Source organism: Opisthorchis viverrini (assembly GCF_000715545.1).
Source record: "Opisthorchis viverrini unplaced genomic scaffold opera_v5_380, whole genome shotgun sequence".
NCBI classification, from domain to species: domain Eukaryota; kingdom Metazoa; phylum Platyhelminthes; class Trematoda; order Opisthorchiida; family Opisthorchiidae; genus Opisthorchis; species Opisthorchis viverrini.
In genome coordinates, this window is record NW_008752036.1 from 156,721 (window position 1) to 179,738 (window position 23,018).

Sequence of the window (23,018 nt, forward strand, 5' to 3'; positions counted from 1 at the left end):
GAGCGAGAGAACTCCAGAACCACCGAGCTTAAAGCTGCAAAATCAACCAGACGAGGAAATCATAAGAGAAGGAGGAAAACATCATTCAAACGGACACATCAATTGGATTGGAGGAAGCGCCCAATCAAAGCACCAAATCAACCGACGGACGAAGGGACGTTGACCGCTACGGTGGAGGAAATAGGGCGGCGCAAGCAACCAATCAAACTCAAGAACGTCAGACCACAACGCAATACAACCCGAGGCCGGAGAGAACGAACTATTAAAAATAGAAGGCGTGAGGATAACCAATCCACACAAAGGAACGCAGACCACAACGCAACGAAGATCACAAATGGACCAATAGATTCGCCAAATTTGTTACACTTTAAGTGGCCACTCACGTCAGGAGATAACAGATAGCCCTCGAATGCTATATAAGCGCCCGCAGGCAAGGAAGAAGTACCCACTCAACTGCGCACTGATGATGTCCCCTCGTATGGTGACGAAACGTTTGCAAGCCAATTGCCAAGCTCGGCGAACAGATCAACGGCCACCTGAACAACAACCAATTATGAGGTGTGCAAACAAAACTTTTGTATAGACCTAGTTCACTTGTTCCGATGATCCATGTGACAACCTTATTCAGGGTTGTTTTAGCTTCCTTAATTCAACAGTGGACCTATGATAAAAGACGATAGTAAAAGCTGCCTCTTGTGAAATTTTGTAAAGCCGGTTTATACTGGAACAGCTGACAGCAGAATTTACACCACTGTTCTCAGATGCGTATGAAGTGCTCTTTAGGAAAGCTTGAAATATTTTGAAATCTCCGGCTCAAATAGGTGCATAAACCAAACGACATTTAAATCGAAACCAAATACACCATTAATGATATGTGTTACAATCAGGTTTTGACACTGGTGGCTTAATTTCGGCAACCATGTCGACCTGAATATTATTCCCGGTTGTGGTGCGTTCATTTTCTCAAGCAGTTGCCTTGTATTTGTACCGGTATGCTAAGTACAACGGTATTTTTCTACCGTTACGTTATGTTACGTTACGATACATAACTGAAAGGACGATGGACGGCAATGGGAGAAAACCAGTATTTTGTAATTTTAATTGATTTTTCCGGAATACACTGTGAAATTACAAAACCGTCAATAACAGTTGGCAAGAATATCCGACTACTGCAAGTTTACTTAAAGTGGATCGTCAATTTTGATGCGCAATTGCCTTCGATATTTGCAGATAAACCATCATTTTACGCCTAAAATGGCTGAAAAGCTTTCGCTATTTTCACCCTTTAATGACTGGGAAATATAAACAACTTTGACATCATTCTCAAGCAAACAAACATCTTTGCAAATATGTGCGTGACACAGGTTGGGTAAAAATTAAATCAAAAGTTGCCAGGTTATTAATTTGAGGCACGGACCATTTGTCCAGAAGCGCAAGTTCATCGATTTCGCGTATGCAGTTGTAATGATATGTACATTATTGTTTGCCTTGAAATTCCCAGTTGAATGATATTTGCTTCTCTGGCATTTGATTGACATATTTAGGGTAATTAGATGAATTTCTTTGGGTCACATGAGGCTTACCAGTAAGCTGAGAATGTTTCGCAATTTCAACTATATTGTCTCATATCATGCTGTGATAGTTCATGTCACTAATTTGGTAGCGTACCTAATGCGTTTCATTGAATGAGCAGGTCCATGCTCAAAACTACCATGATTTCGCTGGCGTTGTCTAGCTTATATTGTTTTTGTGTAGCACACCAAGTGTTCTCACTCTGCGGTCTTAGGAGCCAACCGAGAATATCAGCGGGGCCTTGAGTCCTGCCTGATAAACTTATTCAGTTCGTGAACAAAACATGTGTTTTCTGAGGTAAGAGATCAACTGGTCGAACCGATGATGAGTTCTATGCGGTTGATAGGTGATTTATTTGTCCTACTGACAACAGTCCTTTTAATCTTGTTGCTTGCTAAGAATGCTACTTGAATACTTCTAATAAGCATATTCCTAGAGTGTACTGGTGTATTTGAGTAACTGCGGCTACCCACATCATGTCATTATCGTTGCTTTCAGTGAACTAAAAAGGTTAAGCCCTCCCTACGCTGCATTGGTTTCACAACGCGGAATATGCAAAACTGAATAAACATAGAACCTGCGCAAAACAGTTCAGGTCCCCGAGGATCAGGGTACTCAGAGATGTATGAATGAATGAACCAGGTTCACATGAAAGACACGGGTGAATGACGAAAGATGAAATTCGGCAGCCTGTTATGCGCCATAAGTTCACATCAACTGAATGAATGCTGAATGCAAGAACGTTAGGTACACATGTACCATTCGCTTCCTTGTTCCTTCAACTAAATTCGTTTAATTTTTCTTGTGAATCCGAGTTCAGTTCATTACGCGACTCGAATGAATCACGTGACAAAACATGATACGCACCTGACCTGAATCGCAAGTCACTTCCCGTCCTGTAAGCGTCGGAACGCTCCTATGGAGATGCACATTTGGAAGTAAACGAGGCATGATAAGGCTGAATCGAGTCACCACAAACAACAGGTTGCACACTTAGTAGGTTAATGGACATTTACAAGACAAACATAGCAGCTTAAATGCAGCGTATACACGTTTTCTGTGACGATTTATTCACAGAAGATAAGTTACCCCGCTTTTCGCATTGCATTTATTTTATGATGGTGAACCTAGTGTCTGAAAACTACCATCTTTCATAATTAAAACATATATATTCATACTCCTTCTAAAGTATACTATGTCTATCATTAACTGTGCACCAATGATCAAACCTAATATATATTCCTATCATCATCTAGAGAGGAAGCATTTTATCCTGTGTAGTTGTTCTGGCTGCCCGGTTCCTTTTGATAAAAGCTGAAGAGTTGATTTATTTGAATGCAAAGTCAAGTCCGGAGAAGATACGTTCGCGCGTCATTTCAAGGATTTCTGTGTACTATATTTCTGGGAGACTGGGATGGCGGTTACCTAATCGGGTGAAATATAAGATGTTGCGCAGCGTGGACGTCACCAGATCTGTCAATTATGATGATGCTCTCATACATTGATGTTTCCCGTTCTATTACACAGTAAGACGATAATAGCCAAAATAAACGTAAGTCTTGGTATGGAGTTCAGAAATTCCATAGCCAATAAAGTTATTGACCTCATCTTGGTTCGGCGAAGACAAATATTTAAGAACATCATTTCCGGGAATACAGCGCGCCCAATTAAACGACCGCCGCATGTGGCGCGTGATCAGATCATTCCCTGCAGTCGACGAGAAATGAGAAATTCATAAGGGAGACATTTCTTTACATTTTTTTTCTTTTTCTCCTTTTTTTGTATGTAATCAAAGAAGATGAATGTTTTAAATCCCATCGCCGGATCAAATCAACGCAACCCGCTGGCAAACTTGGTTAGCGCGATGCGGGACGATCGTCACGAATAGACATATTTGATAACGAACGCCTGAGCGCTTTATTGAAAACATTAATTATGTTTCCGGACGTCGCGGGAATATTTGGCAAAGAATTTTTAAAAATACAACCGGCCAAAAGCTTTAGAAACCTCTTGAAAGTTTATATTGCAGTACATACACAAATGAATTTAATTAATAGAAAAGCCTCAGGGTATGTGGTAAATGTTTGTTGATGTTGCGGTCGTGATACTTTTTTGATGGCCACTCACAAAGAAATCATCAAAGGTGCTGACGAAATCGACAAGCCTGCTGCTGGATTTCACTGACATCACTCGTTCCTGAGTTTTTAACGTGCATTTAGTAAGTGGTTGCGCACGTTTTTTTCAGAAACCACGGTGATGATACCATAGTGCTGTCCTTGGTAGTCGGGGCGGTTTGCTTTGTGAACATTCACATTCCAAGCGCTTTGGTTGCCCTGCAGAGTCATTCGGATTTCGCACTAGAAGTTTGTTAAACGAAGACAAAATGGCATTTCGCTTGTCCAAGAAATGGTAACGTAATAAACCTTGCAACCATCAGTCGGTAACTCTGCTTGTAAATAGAGTCAGGATATTTATTTACCAAATTAATATAGATACCGGTTTTGGTAATGTTTTGGAATATTGGTAGCTCGGGTGTATTGGTTGGTAATTAATCAGGTGGCTGTTGATCTGTTCGCCGAGCTTGGCAATTGATTTGCAAACGTTTCGTCACCATTCGAGGAGACATCTTCAGTGCGCTGTTGGTTGGGTTTTGCTCCCGGTTTGCTCCCGGTTTGGCTCCCGTAACATTCGTTGTTTTTAAATGCCGCAGAACAATCCTGATGCAAATGAAACCAGTATACAGCGACCAAACAACCGATACAAACCTTCAACACGTCAACGAGTTTGAGAAATACTACATTTTACTTAGTAACATTCATTATGTTCGAATGTTAAAAACGTATGCGGAGTTCATCCTGAAAGTTTGCATTAGGGAACATGCGCTAAGATCACCTGATTAACATCCTTTTTCGTTGTTGTCTGTCACAAATCCGTCCATGAGCCCTCTTTAAAGGTGTTGCTCTGTATTATTTCCTGATTGGAAGTTTTAAGGAATTGCTAGCCTTTATTAATTATTGATTCCGGCAGGTCTTCAAAAGTGTACGCAAGACGATTTCCTAACGGTAAACGCTAGCCCATGATGTGCGCAGTCATTGAGTTTTAAATCTGTATGCGAAGAATATTTCACGAGAAAGTATCTTATCTCTCATGATACATCCTCGAGAAACATGATGGGAACGGTATTTTCAAGCATTCAATAGTACGCTGAATTTATTTTGGTGAACTCGCGCCTGGAATAAACGCCACAACAGAAGAGCGAAGTAATTCCAGCATGACTATTTCTGGCTTGGTTGCCGGGTGATATTTCTCAAATACACAATCCCGATGTTATGAGACCTTCGTTTGAGTTAAAAAAACATAAGCCACAAAATTGAATGCTGTAACAACATTGCACATTTACAAGCGTTTCAATCCAACCGGTTTTACTTGTAAGGTGTACATCGTATAGGTCAATATGTTCCTTGTCCAAGAGTGCCGCTTAGAATATAGTTAATTCCGTGTTTCTGTCCCCTTCAATAGAGGTGCACATGTTTCGTCGAACTGGTTGTATCAAACAAAGATTGCAAATGTTTTACGAATATTCGAAATTACCAAGCACCGCCGTCAATGCTTGTACTAACTGTGAGTTACAGTGAAACAGTTAGGGTGACTCAAGGTAATTCCTTAAACTGTCGATATTGTGTATGAAATTATGTGTATGTGAAATTGTATGTGGAAGCGAGTTGGTTTTGAAAATATGCAGCACCATGGGATGCACTGTGCACGCGGAGATTTCTAAACACAAATGTAGCAGCTCAAAACTGGCTTACTAAGCAGCCATCTTGGATGCATACGCAATCGCTCAGTTGTCACAATGTGAGTCTCGGTAGTGAAAGTTAACAAAAATTCATCATTAATCTCAAGATGTTTGCTTCGTTGGCGCCACAATGCAGAGAGAAATCGCATGCTTTTAGAGAGGTTGAAATTTTGGGCTTGATATTTTACAACACGTGATAAGTTTACTACAGAGTTAACCCTGCTTTTAGAGATTGGTCCAACGTTAGAGCACCTATTGATATTTGCGGGAATAAAGTGGTTGCATTCTGACATTCAAGGTAGAGTTATAATTTCCCTGCATAAGAAGCCTGTCATTACAGGGTATTAGGGAAAAACGTTGATTTTCTCCGCGCGTGGTACATGCATACTACGTACACTATCATCCGCCGCCATGATTGTTGCTGCTTGATATGCTCCAGAAATGAAATAAAGATCTTCCTTATTGTTATCTCACCACTAAATGCACCCCAGAATCGGTTTGTCTTTGTGCTTCTGGCGGTAATCCATTATTCATTCTCGGGTGCTTGTAAATGCACCTCTACAATTTACTAATCACTGATCATCAATTAACGCTTCTTTTCCTAGATATACCTCAACCAGCCAAACTAGACATTGGTGAACGCAACCTTAGTGAAATCTCCTGGTTTCAACAAAACTCACCTTTGGCGCCTTCCGTCTCCACATGCCCGCCGTGATGTCGAATACTGGTCTCAACTTCTAAAGAATTTCAAAACGCTGTGCACTTATCAGCGTTTTTCTGTATGACACCGCTACTATCACCACTATGCCTAGTTACCGTTCAGCTGGACTATTATCCGCTATAGTCTTTAAACGTTGGAAGTATCGTAAGCTGTTCCGATGACCTATCACTCCTAATGTTAATTTATCAACCTAAAACTCAGATACCACGACTGAAGTTACGTGCAATGTGCGTGCGAGGGCGTTAAGCGATACTTTAACTCAGCTTCTGGAAGTGAAGCTTCTTGTCGTAAAGGTTTTGAATTTTTACGTACTTTGGGAAGAACACGGAAACCTGAAACGACATTTCTTGTACTCATCTTCACCTGAAACCTAGGTATTTTCTGAAGCTGCAGGCTTGTTCATTCTAGTCTCATTCAACCGGATAATATCCTGTCGTGTCATAGCGCTCCACCAAATGTTGTATTCTTGTCTGTCTATGATGACATACGAGGGCTTTTTCTTCCCCGGTAGAAAGCCTGAACAAAGTAGGCGTTTTGAATTCAGGCAGTGTTTGCGAGCCCTCTTCTGGACGAGATCACTATTTCTGACTCCGTTTTTTCGTACCCTCAAGGCCAAAGCGTGCATAAAGCCTGTTTGCGAGTAAGGTTTTATGATACTACCCGCAAACCTTATTCCACATTTTTCGAGATTTGAAGTCACTAGAGACGTTCAGGCAAAAACACATACTTTTACTAACCATTATTTCTGGCCAAGGTTCCAACTTGTGAATGACGAGTTTTTCAACGAAGAATAATGCACTTTTGTAAATAGTTATGAGCCAAATGTCACCGTCCCTAGCAGCTTGAGAACTCTTCTATCCCCCAAGGCAATACGACAAGGATTGCAGTTTGTTAAAATCAGCGCATTCAAGTGATGAACCACGGAACTGAATGCGATAAACCTTGAATCCCTTGGAGGCTTGAAACATGGACAGTTGCCAGGCAAATGCTCAGGAGGAATTCAATTTTCTCGACTTGGAAGAGGAAACCATGTATAATCATAAATTAAATAAAATAACCCCTTTTCCCCGGAGAGTAGACAGCCAAAAAACAAGAAAACGAGGAGCAACAGATCAGAGCAAAGTTCGACATTTCTTCTCAGGTCCAACCAAAATGACGAACAAGAATAATGAAAAAAAGTGTTCAAGCACGGTGTATTGAAAGGCGATGGGATCTTGATAATAATGAACTAACCACAATACATGAATTCATCCACCGGGAGCAGAATTTGCCATGTCGACCATAAAATTTAAGAAGTGACCATAACTTTCGGAGTTTGCCAGTTAAATGGGGTCCGGAACAATAAATGAACGGTACAGCAAAAAAACGTAGTTTGAGGCTCACCGATCAAAGTGTATCCGAGATTGCAAAACTGAAACAAAATCGACAAGACCGACGATTACGGAACCAGACAGTTACAAAGACGAACTATTACACAACAATATTAACCCATGTAAATAAGGATGACGTTGTTTTCACAACTGGTGATAAACCGTTTGTCATGCGTGAGCTGAAACATCAGAAACTAGCTCAATATACCCATATTTGGGAATGTGACAAGACATGATGCGCTGTATGTTATTGCTACTTGTGGATAAATGTGTTTTGACATACCTCTCCAGTGTTTATGATTACTCCCGTGGAGCAATTTATTTAAAGTCATTTTGATCAGGTTTGGCATTCCTGANTGCTACGCGCCGGTTGCTACCCATCTAAAATTCCCTTCTGAGAGCTCGGAGTCATAAATTCTTCTTAGACGTATTTTGTTGTTAGTTTTGAGCGACGTTTGTCACACTATTATTCCGCTCATTGCTCGATTTGTTTTCGAACACGTGTACGCATTCCTCCTCCCTTCAGAAGTACGAATGAAAGACATGGGTTTCATATTCGGAATTTTCTGGAACCTATTTAACTGGACATCACCTCCAATGTGCTTTGAGAAGAAAGGGTCCTTTTGACGCGCCCTAGAAACGTCTATTTTCTGGGTAATAATTCAAGTTGAGTTTCTGTGTATAACACACATATACTTGTTGAAATGTTCAACCGCATTTCTACATTAACTCAGCGCATTCAGTTGCCAGAAAACATCACAAGCGATATATTCAGCTGGTCTCCAGGTAAGCTCCTAGAATGACAAGATCAGTTTGCAATTGAGTGCATATTCGCTGATTTCGTGCAGTTTGCTTTCAAGTGGAGCATAAGGTTGATGGAAATTCGTGGAATGCGCCAATCTGATGAGACCCAAAAAGGGAGAAACCGGCCGTTGGCTGTCGATTTATTTTCAACAACATTATGAGCGGTATATTACAAAGATCTACTACATCAACTCACTTCCTGATGATATACCGAGGTCTCACGTGTAGCCTAATCCCGGTCATGACGAAGGTGCACTTTTTACCTCACCCTTAGTGTAACCTAATGGTTGTTTGCAGCTTCTCCAACCGGCGGTTGTAATTAGACGATTTCTAGAAAACCACAGTGCTGCATACACTTACCTTCGATCCACATATGAAGGTAGAGTAAACCATGGCATTTTTGTCGTAAGTGCAAAGGCGTCTGCATCGCTCGCTGATGTAGTGGTCTGGCTACCCAGTAAGTTAGTTTACCAGGAGTGTGTGGCAAAGAAATAAAAATGATTACGCTAGGATGGGTATACAAAAACAGAGATCAGATGGAACAGATTCACTAACAATTGTTCTCTTTAAAATAGTTCGTTGTTAGCACAGGTCAGCGAATAAACAATAAGCCAAGTATGTTGGTACAGAGGTCTTCTTCTGAACAGTTTCCACATATAATAGATTCCAAAGATGTCTGGAATGTTTTGGTACCAGAGTTAGTACATGAGACTCGCGAATGACCGCTGCAAGAGCGAGCGAAATCAGAAGAGAGAGTCGACGCACGTGACCACAGTTGTATTCATGTCAGATAGTACAAGTACGCGTTTTTGTAGTTTTTCGTATTTAAACAAAAAATGCCTATGCAATTGATAAAATACGTAGTGTTATAATGAAAGTAAAATAAAGGTACAAAACGCCACACTGACTATTATGTATTACTGTTTCGCCGAGTGCCTTCATTCGTGCAGGTTCATCCCGCAATAGCATACAAAGCAAATAAACTGGCACTCTCCTCAATGTCAGTGGAGGTAACCGGTTGAACAAGGAACCTTACGAACCGACAAACCCAGCTGGTTTGATCATAAAACATGTCAAATTCTGTAATCCACAACTGTAGAGATAATTGGATTTGGATTACGAGTACGATAACTCTGACTTGTCTGGAACTAACCTGGAGCTTACTTCACGCGGACAAACTTTGTGTGACACATTCTGTCTTATGTAACCTCCGCGATCATATTCTTATTCTAGGCAAACTAAAAAACTCTAACGCCTGCAGGAATCATAACAAACGGCAGTTTGATCTCGTAGATTCATCCCTGGAAACCATAGCACAATTGACAGTATCCTCGAAAATATCTATCTGTTATTAGTGGGTTCGTAAAATATTTGTTTATTTATTGAAGTTTTTTTAACCATTTCCATATATATATATATATCATCGGCAGATTGTTTGTTAGCTAGGCAGGTTGAATTAAAACTTTGCATCATCATCGTTGGCGTGCTGTTAGTGAACGTACTGAGGAGAAGCGTGTGTTTATATATATTGGATTCGTTCTGGATTAATAGTACCTAAACTTGTGTGCAAAAGCTGGCTTAATGCGAAGTTATTTAGGCCATTATAGTTAATTGTAATTTCAGTGAGTTATTATCAAACCTCAATTTGAGCGTTTTGACATTTTGGGTCCGCTGTGTGTAGCGGTGGGTTGTTGGTAGAAATGTTCATTAGCATCCAGCCTGATACCGCTTCATTCTCAGGTTATCCTCTTCAGGAGATGCTGCTCCGTTTTGTATATATATATATATATATATATATATTCCCCTATTTCACAGCATTGTTTCTCTAGCGTAGCGCACCGTGGTCCCAACAAACGTGCAGCCATGGATAGCAGTTTTACTTTACACACAATTTCTACACAATCCCAATCAAGACCACCCAGTTTAAACTTGACATGCCGTATGTGCATGTCGCTGTCGACTTTGACAGTGAATTCCCTCGATCAGTTTTGTGAATCAAAAGCCGCTCCCGGCAGATTGCAGCATCTGGCCAACTTGTGAACGAATAAATTTTACTGTCACATGTTGCCACCAACTAATCTCGCTACAACAGTCCCTCAGGTAAAATATAATTACCACTCTTTCTATGATAATTTATGGCCTATCTTGATCCTTTACACTTTTAATACGTCTTGCGCACATTTTGATTGAGATTGCTGGCTCACAGCAGCACACTTCAGAAATCTAAGTGCGCTTAAGGCTTTCGTTTTTAAGGGTCATTTTAATGTTAGAAGCATTCCCATAAAATATTTAAATGACGCTGTTTGGTGTTCAACTTCTCAGTCTATGTCTTTGAAACACCTAAAATGAAGAAATGGTCACCCGCCTGTCAGGGAAACTGGATATGTTTCGCTCCCTTTTGCGACCGTTACGCTACCGAATTGCACATGATTTCCGACCTGCCAGCGGTTAGCTAAAATCAGCCATGTACTACTGAATTCGAGGTCCAAGCGCGGAGCCATCTCCACAAAATCCCTATCAACGGTAGAATTTAGGGCTCTATTATCAGACATTGAGTCGCTGGCCGGATAGATGTACAAGTCAGGCGCAAGTAGCTCGATGACCTCCTTGGACTCGCGCACGTTCCATATTGAATGGCGAACGGTAGTAAATGGTGCTGGCAATGCTGCCGAATATGAGTAGCTTGAGTGCGCTGCTTGCCCGCTGGACAGTTCGCCGAACTTTGCAGTTAGATTTCAAATGCTCCATCATCGATCAAGATGACATCGTTAATACGGGGTTACGGATGTCAGTGATAACGGTGCAGACGATTAAACGCTTCCAGTCTAACTCCGAATACGGCGAATAGAAAAACAATCAAGTAAATAGTGTGGTGGAATTATCAGGCTTCTTGTCTTCTGAGTTGACCGTATATACTCCGCGTTAAATCCGCTGGGTTTTTGGGATCGCTGGTCACCAGGGAAAATAGTTCTGTGGAAACAACGGCATCTGTTCGCGGATAGATACTCCGAACTAGAATACAAAATAGAATGACAGCACTTCCAAGCAAGTGTTAGTTGGTGCTCGCAAAATCCTACGTTAGTGAGTCAATCGCAAGCAGACAATTTTGTTGGGTCAGAACGCTGAAAGCGTTTTCTCGCACTGATTCATCGCCCCTAAATTGTCTCGTGGATCCCACACTGCTTATCCCGATGAGCAGATCAACTTCCTTAAGTGTAAAACCATGGAATATGTTGCACCGTTTTTTGTTTCACACTTATTCACATACTTATGTTCTGAGTACCGATGAAGGAAACTCCTTTAAGCGGCTCCTGTTTAAAGGAGAATATCGGTCCCAATCTCCCAGAAACTCTAACATACAGTTTGTGTTCTTCTGTACCTACTGTTATCCACGTCCCATTGTTTGATAGTCTCCAGAAAGTGTCCCGAGAAATTTTTGCTCCAACGCACCAAGTCGCCTTGCAATATTCAAAACACAATTCCGATCTTGGTGCGGACTGTCCAATCGGCATTAGGCTAACACTAGTCACCTGCCACCGCGCTTCTGTAAAACGCCTCAACACTCAATGTTGTGACTGACTACTAGAGAGCCTAATCAGTAGCCTGGCTTTCAGCTATTCATTGCCTGGCGAATTCTCTGCTGTTGTTTTCATGGTACTCGTAATCCTGAGTAGACATTGTGACTTCTGGAATCGCCTCCTATTTGTTGGACTTGGTGTTGGGATGCAACCAAGATTCTTCTGCTTATATAAGAGTGAATTGCTGTTTGTTCGGAACGACGATACAGCACCACACAAACTTCTAGCCATCAAATGTTTTGCTTACCACGCTTTGTTCATTTCGCTTGCTGGAAACAGAGTAAAAGGTGTTTTTTAAGCCAAGCGAACCTGAAATCCGGCCATCGCATTTTGGCCGACTCAGATACATCCAACATGGCATCAAATTGCATGTCACATGTCTACGGTAATGGGGCTTCCTGGCTGCCAGCCAGTTGAACGGGTAGCGCGGTTACGGAAACAATCCTGACTTGATAAAGAAAGTACATAATGAACGAATTTTTATGCTAGCCATCACAAGCGAGGAGGATGTGCAGGTCAATTACAGTGGCGATATCCCTCTGGGATCAGATTAGGAACATATAACACATCCTGACCTGGCTGCACATAGAAAAATCCACGGTCTATCATTTACTAATCACTCCAACTTTGAATGCGTACCGCGTATCATTGATCCTCCATGCTGAAATACGGGATAATTCTTCTAAAGCTCACTCCTTCGTCGGAGCATATCCATGCTAACTGCTTGTGGACACATTGAGCAGAATTTTATTTTCTGTCTATTGTCCGATTACTGGATACCGAAATACGTGGTTTTGAGCCTTAAATCATCCTCCAGTTCAAACAAACGGGGCTATAAGCCCTAATGTTTAATGAGGTCACAACGCGTGTCAAATTAGGGCTTCAGTTAATGTCGTAATCAGGGGTGCCACCAGGGTGGTCCATCGGAGCATAGGTGGTTTTCGCATAATCTCGGAGGGCGATGCGCAAATTCACAGGATCGAACGGTGCAATATCAAAAACTTATTCATGCAGGTTTACTGCGTCTCTTAGGTTAATTAAGCACTCTCGGGCATTTATTTCCCCCACTCATCCGTTTAGCGTTAACGAGTTCTTAGTCTCGTCATGTCCATTTCCTCTTTCTCTGACACCGAGTTACTCAAACGACAAACATATTGGGATCTCGTATGCATGAACTAGGTACGCGCAATTTTTCTCAGCGTCCACTGAGAACAACATTTCTGTGATGTAAGGAACCTGAGAGAATTGACCATGATGTACCTTGATTCTTCACCAAATTTTCATGGACTTCATTATTATTATTATTGCATATTGCTATCCCGAAATTTCCGTTTTATACACTATCCAAACACTGTCGAGGATGCCAGAAGCGGCCGTGGATATCAACGTGGGTATCCATATGATTCATAGTTTTCTCACATCGCTTGTCCATCAGAAGGGTTTTTCATCATTCATTGAGCAAATGATATGCCTGTCTATCGTATTTTTGTGAGGCAGTTCTTCAGTTGGAAAAAATTTCTGTCTGAAATTTATTATCCTCTGCGTTTAGTGTCCCGGGAGTATTTTGCTCGTAAGCCGCCTTATATACTTATTAGAATAAGACACGATCAACGACTGTCAGCTAGTCGATTGTTACTGTCAACTTACTGGAAATTTTCAGAGGATTTTCAATAGGCGAGCACATCTTAATGCCCACCTAGTAAGTCAACAAATGAAGACGCATGTCGGGACACCGAAACTCTACTTAAAGTATCTTGATTATCATAAAAAAGCAGTAACCTTTTTGTTATTAACATAGGTTACCCTCGTCCAGAATTCGCTTCCATGCATGCTTGTAGAGTTTTCCGCGTTCAAAGAACCTTTTAGATGCATAAAGCTGACATAACCCGCATTCTTCTACGGAATTCCCTGATGCGGCTGTCATATACGGTGGGTGCACGAATGCTCACCACGCTTTATCTGACCTTAGGTGATTAATTTACAACCCATGAGGTAATTGGAAACTCGCTGAGAACTCACCACCTAAGATTCACTTCTTAAGTCCTTTTAGTTAGTCGTCATGTTTGTGTTCTATTTGGATCCAAATTACACTAAATTACACAAATTTATCAATTCGCGTTTATTTTGTTTCGACTGCAACGCAGATCACTCTCTCGTTCATGGTTTTCTTAGATTGTTTTTCGTCGGCGGTAGATGTGGCACTGTTCAACTATTTTTTTACCGTTTTTAATAAGTGAATCAATAGTGACCATGCCGCCGAACCTGATCTTTCATCTTAGTCAACATATTATAAGCTTCCTGAGTAACAAATTGTTGCATCTTGCAGGAAGCCGGAAAATCAGCGTCTCAGTCGCATTTCATCATTTCCAGTAACCGATAGCTGCCCAGTTATTTCGACCGAACAGCTCTCACACAAAACAAAATTAATTCGACTGAGAATCATGCACACACTCACTTAGCGTACAGCAAACATTCATCCTTTTGGGATCTCGTCAACCGGCAAGTGAATACATATTTACTGAATAATCCAATTAAACGGGCTTATTGTTTGCAGCGTGAAATAGCTCGAAATGATGGATCACAGTTATATGCAAAAACTGAGCGAAATTTAATATTAGGCTGTTCCGAGTTATTGAAATTCCCGGAGCAGCGCAATTATTATCAACTGACCATGTCTCGCAAGCAGCTCAAATGAAACGCATTCTAGCGTGGTACCTAGGTTTGCAACACGGCCGTGTTCGATGAATGCGATAAAGAAATGCTGCCTGATTATCAGCTGCCACACTAATAAGCCGAAACGGATCAATAACTTTTGGTTCTTTACGCGTGTCACGTGTGCGTGACAGGAAGCCTACGTAATCTTTTGAAAAACCGCTGAGCGTTATGGAGATTGAAACAAGCGGTGGCTGACTGGATGACTGATTGTGGTAGCATGCGTAATAACCATCGGCTGCGTTCATGAAAGCAGTGTGCTTTTAGTCCCTATTTCAGGGTAACCTTGCCGGTTTGGATAAAATGGGCGTCCGATTTTCTTTATGCCTGACTACTTCATAACACAATCAGTGTTGTGTATAATCCCATGTAGGCATCTTACAAATGGGACTGTCGAATGCACTAGTATAATCGTTTGTTAAATTGTTTATTTAAAACCGGAATGAGAATCAACTTTTTGTTCGAAAGGAAAACTGATTGAACACATGCGTCTAGATAAGATTGTTTGGGGGAGTGCATGTTGTTGAGCTGATTGGTACGATCATATAGGTGCCGCGAAACCGCTTTAAAATTAATGTCTTTGGCCTCCTCACTTAGTCGTTAGATTTCGCTCGATAAAGAAGTGTGCCACTTACGTGGAATTGAGGTAGATCTCATGGCGATCGCGACGATTTCTCGGTTAAATGGCTCATAAAATTGAAATTGTGAACTAGAATCAAGGCGTGGAATATCTATTGTGTGGAGCCGGTGGGAAGTGGTAGATATAAATGGTGAGAAAATATACATGCATATAAAATAGACGGTTTTTTGTGCGTCGAATAGTGGCAAAATCGGAGCTTTCACCAAAATACCGCATACACTTGACAACAAAATCTATCGTCTAATTAATTCAAAACTTCCACGGCGTCTATGTAAGCCTGAACTTTGGATAGGCAATCTTAACTCAGCATAATTGCTTGATATGGACGTTTGCAAGCATAGCAAACCAATTCATGTTTGACATTTAAGTTGCTTCTATCTGAATCAGATTGCGATGCCAGCAAGCTTCATATTTGAAGAAAGATCTTTAGAAATCAAACGATTCTTCTTGGGGAAATCCACGTTGTCTAACAGCTGTTCCTTGTTTAGGCACTTTTATTTTTATCCTTCACAATATGTGAAGAGCCACTCAAAATGTGTATATTCTTATGTATTTGCAGCTGCTGATAGACAATGTTTGTGCTTTTATGCCAGGTTTGGTCAGCAGAGCAACAGCGTAAAATCTATCGACGGAAAAATAAAGACCGGTTAACAGATAACATGTCATGAATATCTTTAGGGTGGCAGCAACAAAACCTGAGAATTCACTTGGCTGTTCTTGTGAACGACGTCAATCACATCTACGTAATCGCACACCAGGGTCTACTAGGTTGCGGTTATTATCGATCGGAGTTTGAGAGTGAGCATTTTGTGAGCACTTCTGAAATCGACACAACCTTTACACATGCACGCCGGTTGATCAACTGCACTTGAAGACACTAAATTTGTATTGGTTTCACCGGAACATGACGAGCTGTCCTGTCACTGAGTTGACAAAACGTCTGTACGTGGCTCAGACTAAGATGGCCAACACATGTGTTGGTCCAGCAAAATATGTATGATGAATCAGGACAATCTATATGCTAGCCAAAGGTATACTAATATTAAAGCAAATTTCCGCAACGTATGCGAGCATGTATCTGGGTAATCTCAAACTGGTTAACTTAACTAAATGTTCAGAATGCGTTTCATGGTGGTAATATTAAGAACTCAGCAGAAATCGCACGTTTCTACCTGTACAAAATTAAATTCTTTACTGTCATGGCTAAGTCTCATTTGGGCAAGAATCAAAGCGATCGTCAAAAACGAACACTTTTGATAATCCAGTATTTTGTCTTACTTGGCAAACTTTGGATTTACAAGTTGTATTGCCAACCATTTCTTTTTAGTGGTTTACATCTAGATGCCTGTAATTTTTATCAGCGGTGTTACTAACACGCAGTATAATAAATCCAAAAATAGTTATATTAACTTCCCACCAATGGTGCAATTATAAGAAAAGATGTGAAACGGATCTTCAAAATTAATAAGTTACAAGCCTCATTTGTGATGCCAACTTTTTCAAACAAAATGGGGCTTTGGAACTCGCAGTATCTTCGTTCACCTCAATGGGTACTCCATTATACTGGAAATACGGATGAATATTTTCTTAAACAACTTTATTGGAATTTTAAAGAAAGTGTGAAATAATCTTCGATCAGCGACGCAATCTGATATTATGCACATCACATCCGTCAAGTCAAATTTAACTACACGCAAGTATGGAACAGATGTGATTTTGTCCCAGTATGGTACGTGGTTTTCAAGTTTTCAAGTTTGAACCAGTTGCTTCTTTCTGCTAGCGTCTACGCAATATCCAAGACTCATGGATGAAAGAAATCTTAAACAAGATAAGAACATTTAGGTAATTTAACTGTGATGACAATCGGCACTAAAGCGCCTCATGTCTTTGCGTGGTCGATTCGCAAACAGACAAGTATGACTTGAATTCTACTATTTGACCCAATAACCAAACGTTTCGTAATTTCAATGTATGCGAGAATGACCACTTGTGTAACTTGCATCAAAATACAATATTGAGCCGGTCATTTAAAAGTCGTGTAACCCATGTCACGTTATTTAAACTGTGGACTGGTTCTTGGTGCCCCGGGTGAACGTTGATTTGTGGTCCTCTCCTGGGAAGAGTAATAACACAGCTTTGTTGAACCATCCCATCGCAGCCGTTTGAGCTTTGTTGATTTTTTGTTGTGGAATGAGACAATATCATCTACGACTGTCCAAAAACTACTACCCACGCCGAATAAAATTCATGGTTAACTCAATGAATGGAACTTCATCATTCATAGTCCTGAGTTGCTCAGAAAATTCTCCCATGACAACTCTGCATGCTTAACTTAAAAACACGCCATGAATGTAAATATTCATATAGCAGAGTCGTTCTCCCAACTTGTGCAAATGAAACCTCGATCACACTGACCTTACTTGATAGACAGGTTTTCCGTATGTCATTAGTAAACACAATCCCAGAACTGCACGAATAAGAGATGCACGTTACTCCGCAATCCCGCCCAGATTGCTCCTTTTACGGGGCATCAACAAAACATTTAGGATATCCGAGTACATATATATAGACTCACTTTATAACCACCGATGAAATGCCCAGAGTTGTAATCCATCCCAGACATACGGCTGGTACTACAATACCTAAAATGAAAATGGTTATCGAATTGCAAGCTCACACGAACGGAAGCTTTTGCATGTCCGTCCATCGAAACAACTATTATCCACTCTTGATATAATACGATTGTGCCAAGTGGGAACTGAGTAGATATTACTATCCCCTCTATTGCCCACTCTAGCCTCGACCAGGACAATAAAAAAACTATTTGTGAGACGTATAAATTTCAACACATGTGTCGTGCGAGCGAATATGTTTATCCAATGAATGTTGCAGGCTTTCATGGCCTGTAATAAAGTGCGCAGTAACATCTCAGCCACAAAATATTTTTCGTTTCTTCGATGTATCCTTCCAAATATACAATTCCCCGCGGCAGCAGGGTTTAAATGGCGCAGCCAGGTGACCGTTTTTTTCGGTACCATAAATTGAGCGTATAGTTTAATCTGGTTTGAAATATGATACTTATGTATTCCACGTCACGTACTAACTTTCTTGATCACCAGATATCTAGGTTTTAAGTCCATATGGAATGGGTAAACACAAGCAACAACTTCGGAGAATAAAAATATCTAATATGGTGCTTTATTACACTCATATCTTAAGACTGGTTACCATAGCTTTCAGGAAAAGAAGGAATTCGTGGAAAAACAGAGCAAACCAGACAGGAGAGAGAAAGCTCGCCGATAATCTGACGCCTTTGTATGCAACCCGTTGAAGTTTACCTTATTAATTACGTCACTTAATAATAGGTGTTTATCCGATTACGACATCAAGTAATAGCAGCATGTTTGATATGCTACAAAAGTATCTCCTGAAACAAGTATCCTAGTTTAATCCAAAAAGCGATCTCAATGAATGAAGCAAGATTTGTTCAGGCGATCCCCATTTGCTCCCAATGGTTCCTCAAGGGTATTCATCTGGTTGGACACAGGAGATATGACATCGTAAATTTCGGGTCCGCTAAGATATGTATTTCAAAAAGGCTGCTCGCGTAATAATTATATATATATATATATGTTCCCTTCACCGACTTGCGTTATTTCATAACTTAGTTCAGTCATCCCTGCCCTGACATGCAAACGCACGTTTATGTGCTTGGCCTTGGGCCTAACGAGGCGCACCCCTTTGATCTCCGTGATATATTCTACGTGGCGGAATAAGGAGTCGTGGAGAAAATGCAATGTGTTTTCAACTATTTTACAGAGTGTGACTCTTACTAGTTCAACACTTAAAGATCTTGAGACGTTAGATTGTGCAGCGATTTGCATTTCAATGCCTAGAATCAAATTAAATAACGGTATTGCGGCTAAACCGCGCGCATGCATTTATTTCATCAGGTTCGTTGCCATAAATAACATACACCACAATCAAAGTTAGTAATTCAGTTACAGCCTTTGCAATGCACATTGAAAATGAACAAGACTAGTTTTGTTCTAAAATGTCTCAATGATTTTTTATGAACGCTCCGCAACCGCTGTGGAAATTGAGGCAATCAAGTACGTATGCTAAGCTGGATAGTCGAAAAAATGTTTTAGAGCAAATCTAGTAAAAGGAAAGAAAGATCCCTACGCACATCTTACCATCAAGCACGGCGTTAGACATCAAGCCCCAGGGTCGGACGAAAATTTTGGTGTTTCGGAAATGGGAATAAATACAGAAGTCTCGGTAAGGAAAAAGAATTCTAAAATCCATCAGACATTAGCAATTATGGATTGACCTCTGAAAACAATAACCGCATCACCAGGATCACATTTGGGTTCATTCATTGAAAAAAACAGGATATTACGCGTTATGATTTGTCACCTCGATGATGATGTTTTTAGGAATGCCTTGACCACGAACGAACTTCAGGGAAAAGATTGATGCCTGATTAATAACGTCCTCGGGGAGTTCCGCCATTTTACATGCTTTTGTAACAAACAACTAACAAAAAGCTAAACTATACAATTCTCTTAAACTCCGAATGAAGTTGGCCGATGACCAAATAGAACCAAGCGCGGGAAAAATGTGATGAACATGACTGATGCTCTATTCCTTGCTCTATTCATTATTCTCTTGTTTTAATATTTCATATGCTGTACATATTCGCCAATTCAAATACATGCGTGCCGGTTGTTACGCTTTGCTGAATTCTGGATTTCCAGTTCGTCTGGTTATACCTATATACGTACGTAACTCAATTCTCACATTTTGGCGTCGCGATTGGAACGATTCATCATGCCTGCAGAAATGGAACCATTAGATATTAATTCAACTGCGCGTGACGTAGAGGATTATTTGGAACGGTTCGACATATGGTGCCTCACAAAATCCGATATATGTTGATCACAAATTTAGTGTATCCTGAATCTCCAATCGATATTTCCTACACTGCATTGAAGAAAAAAATTCTTCAACACTTCAAACTGATTAACTTCGTAGCAGCCGAAAGAGCTAGGTTCAATATGTTGACCCGCTCCCATTCTCAGTCGGTTCTTGATTTTGTGTTGCAGCTGCAGACACAGGCAGCCAAATGTGACTACCGTGCCCAATTGGAAGACCAGCTGCAGGATAGACGAATTGCTGGCATTCAGCTGCCCGAATTACGGCAGAAGCTGCTACTCTGTCCGGATCAGATATTTCGAACTATTCGGAAAATATATGAGCAGTATGAAGATGTGAAGCATGTAACAAAGACTGAGGAAGCAGTCTTGTTAGATTATTCTAAAAGAAATAATTCAAGTGTGGAGACGAACAACCAATTCAAATCTCGAACAAATTCTCGTGCCCAAAATCCATCAAAACGTCACTTCACAGATCCTATCCCTAATCCGATGGCTCAAAAATTTGGGAAATGGAAGGCTTGTGGACGAAACCATTCCAGATATTCATACCCCCACAGACGAGCAAAGTGTTTTATCTGGGGGAAAACAGGACGCATTCAACTTGTCTGTAAGTCCAAGAAAGTGTCACTTAACTTCTGACCCAAATACTGACGCGAAGACATTGTCTGAAGATATTTCTACTCTTTCTCTATCTGTTTTGTCCCGAAATTCGTCACATGTCTTTAAAATTTTGATATCCGCTTCTGGTCAAAAGCGTGACTTTATTATTGATACTGGTAGTGTTGAGTCCATGATTCCACAATCAGATCTAACTACATTCTACCCCAGTGCCCTGATAGTGCCTACAGTACCACTGGACATTCTGGACCTCTAGTCGGTAGATGCACGATCCCTGTGAGGTTATAACAAGGTACCTCCATCGATTGTGGTTTCTTTGTTTCAACGTCGGGACTATCGATTGTCGGACCCAAAGTTCTGCGCTCACAGCAAACCAGTATCACCTTACCAAATTCTGTGAATGGAAACAAAATCAAAAAACCGGTTACTCAATGTACTAAGCCTACAGTTGGCATGCAAACACCCATGAGACTAATTGTTCCATTTGGCTTACACGAGCCTCTTCGTGAAGCGTTTCAACGAGTTCATGCCGACTACTGTGGTCCTATTCTCGGCAAATACTATGTTTTAGTCGTTACTGACGCATATTCAATTTGGCCTAAAGTTTTTCTAAATACGTCCCCAAGTGCCGAATTCACTCAGCAAGCACTGAGAAAAGTTTCGAGCTATGAAGATGTACCAAATGTTTTGGTCACTGACAACGGCACACACTTCACTGCAAAATTCCTCGAGGAATGGTTGAAGGGTCTTGGATGTCGACATCTGTTTACTGCTCCGCGACATCCCAAGTCGAATNTCTCGTTCGTTGCGTACAAGTCTTGATTGTGCCAAAACGGCTGATGTTACATTTTTCAAGGGTAATCATTTACGACCTGCTACAGGAATCGTACTTTCGTCAAATGGCAAACGGGTGGTCACAATTCTCCATTTGGTTGACATCTCTTGTCATCGGTGACACGTTGACCAGGTTGAGTTCAATAGCAGAGGTCAGTCTGTTAACGGCAATCCTGTTGACCCAAATACTAATGAGTCTTTTGTAGATGATCTTACGGTATCTGAACAAAACGTATCTGAAGAACACACAACCTGTGAAGAGTCTGAAGTTTCCATTCCGAGAAGATCCGAAAGATTGCGGTCAAGACCACCACTGGATTACAAGCATCCACGCGCCCATTCGAGGTGTGGCGGATGTGAATAAGATTGATACTCTATTCATTGCTCTATTCATTATTCTCTTGTTTTAATATTCCATAGGCCGTACATATACGCCAATTCGAACACATAAGTGTAGGTTGTTACGCTTCGCTTAATTCTGGATTTCTAGTTCGTCTGGTTATACCGATATACGTACGAAACTTAATTCTCACAGAAAACCAGAAATGATGCGTGCTATTTGATAATCTAATCAATGAAATACTTGAAAAGAAGTGAAGGAAACAAAGTGTCTAGCCATATGTGGCAAACTGACTTGTGTTGAAATGCACTTGCTTGTAGACTATATTTTTCAAGTTGCCTCGTTATGACACGGTTTCAGACTAAATAATGCATTTTGCCTTGGAACAAATAACCCACTTTTACCGCACCAACACACACACTATTCTAAGGGACGATATATTCCTAGGTGAAATGTTCCAAGATTCAACGGAATGATGTGCCCACTGTATACCCAAACAGGACAAATAATTCAACACTATCCAAGAAACTTCGAAGCAGATAAGAAACTGGGGCTCAATTTTGGCTGCAGGTGAATATACCAGGCTACATTTCACCTTCCGTTCGGCTTAAAAACTCCTGAGATAAGGGTATATAAACAGAAACGTTATTATAAGTTATGCTTCGTCACCTCGATAAAAATTTTATGAGAGAAGGTTTGACCACGATCGAAGCTCAGGTTAAGTTTTGATGCCCAAATGATAATGTTCTCTAGGAAATCCGTCACTTTACACGCTTCCCGTCAAAACAACTATCGAACGCGGAAACTAAAAACCCGTTTTGGATACTGTACCAAAGTGTTTGGCGACGAAATGCAACCAAGAGCAGGGAAAACCGCAAACGATGCATGCTTGTTCGCTAACCTAATCAATGAAATACTTGAAAAAAAAGTGAAGGAAACAAAGTGTATAACCATATTCGGCCAACTCACCTGTGGGGTAATATGTTCGGTTGTGGACTGTAATTTTCAAGATGCCTCGTTGTGATTTGGTCCCAGAGTAAAAAATACATCATTTCGCCTTTGGAACAATAACCAGCATTATTCGCACTATCAC

At 40.8% G+C, this 23,018-nt stretch overlaps 1 protein-coding gene across 1 annotated transcript; it reads left to right on the plus strand.

Moving 5' to 3' along the window:
* Positions 1-409: 409 nt before the first annotated feature.
* T265_15176 (hypothetical protein) lies at positions 410-4,231 on the plus strand (the record flags this gene model as incomplete). Its single annotated transcript, XM_009176935.1, has 2 exons — positions 410-558; positions 4,129-4,231. Coding segments are annotated over 2 exons (252 nt in total), but the record flags the coding sequence as incomplete, so codon positions are not given.
* Between the last annotated feature and the right edge of the window lie 18,787 nt (positions 4,232-23,018).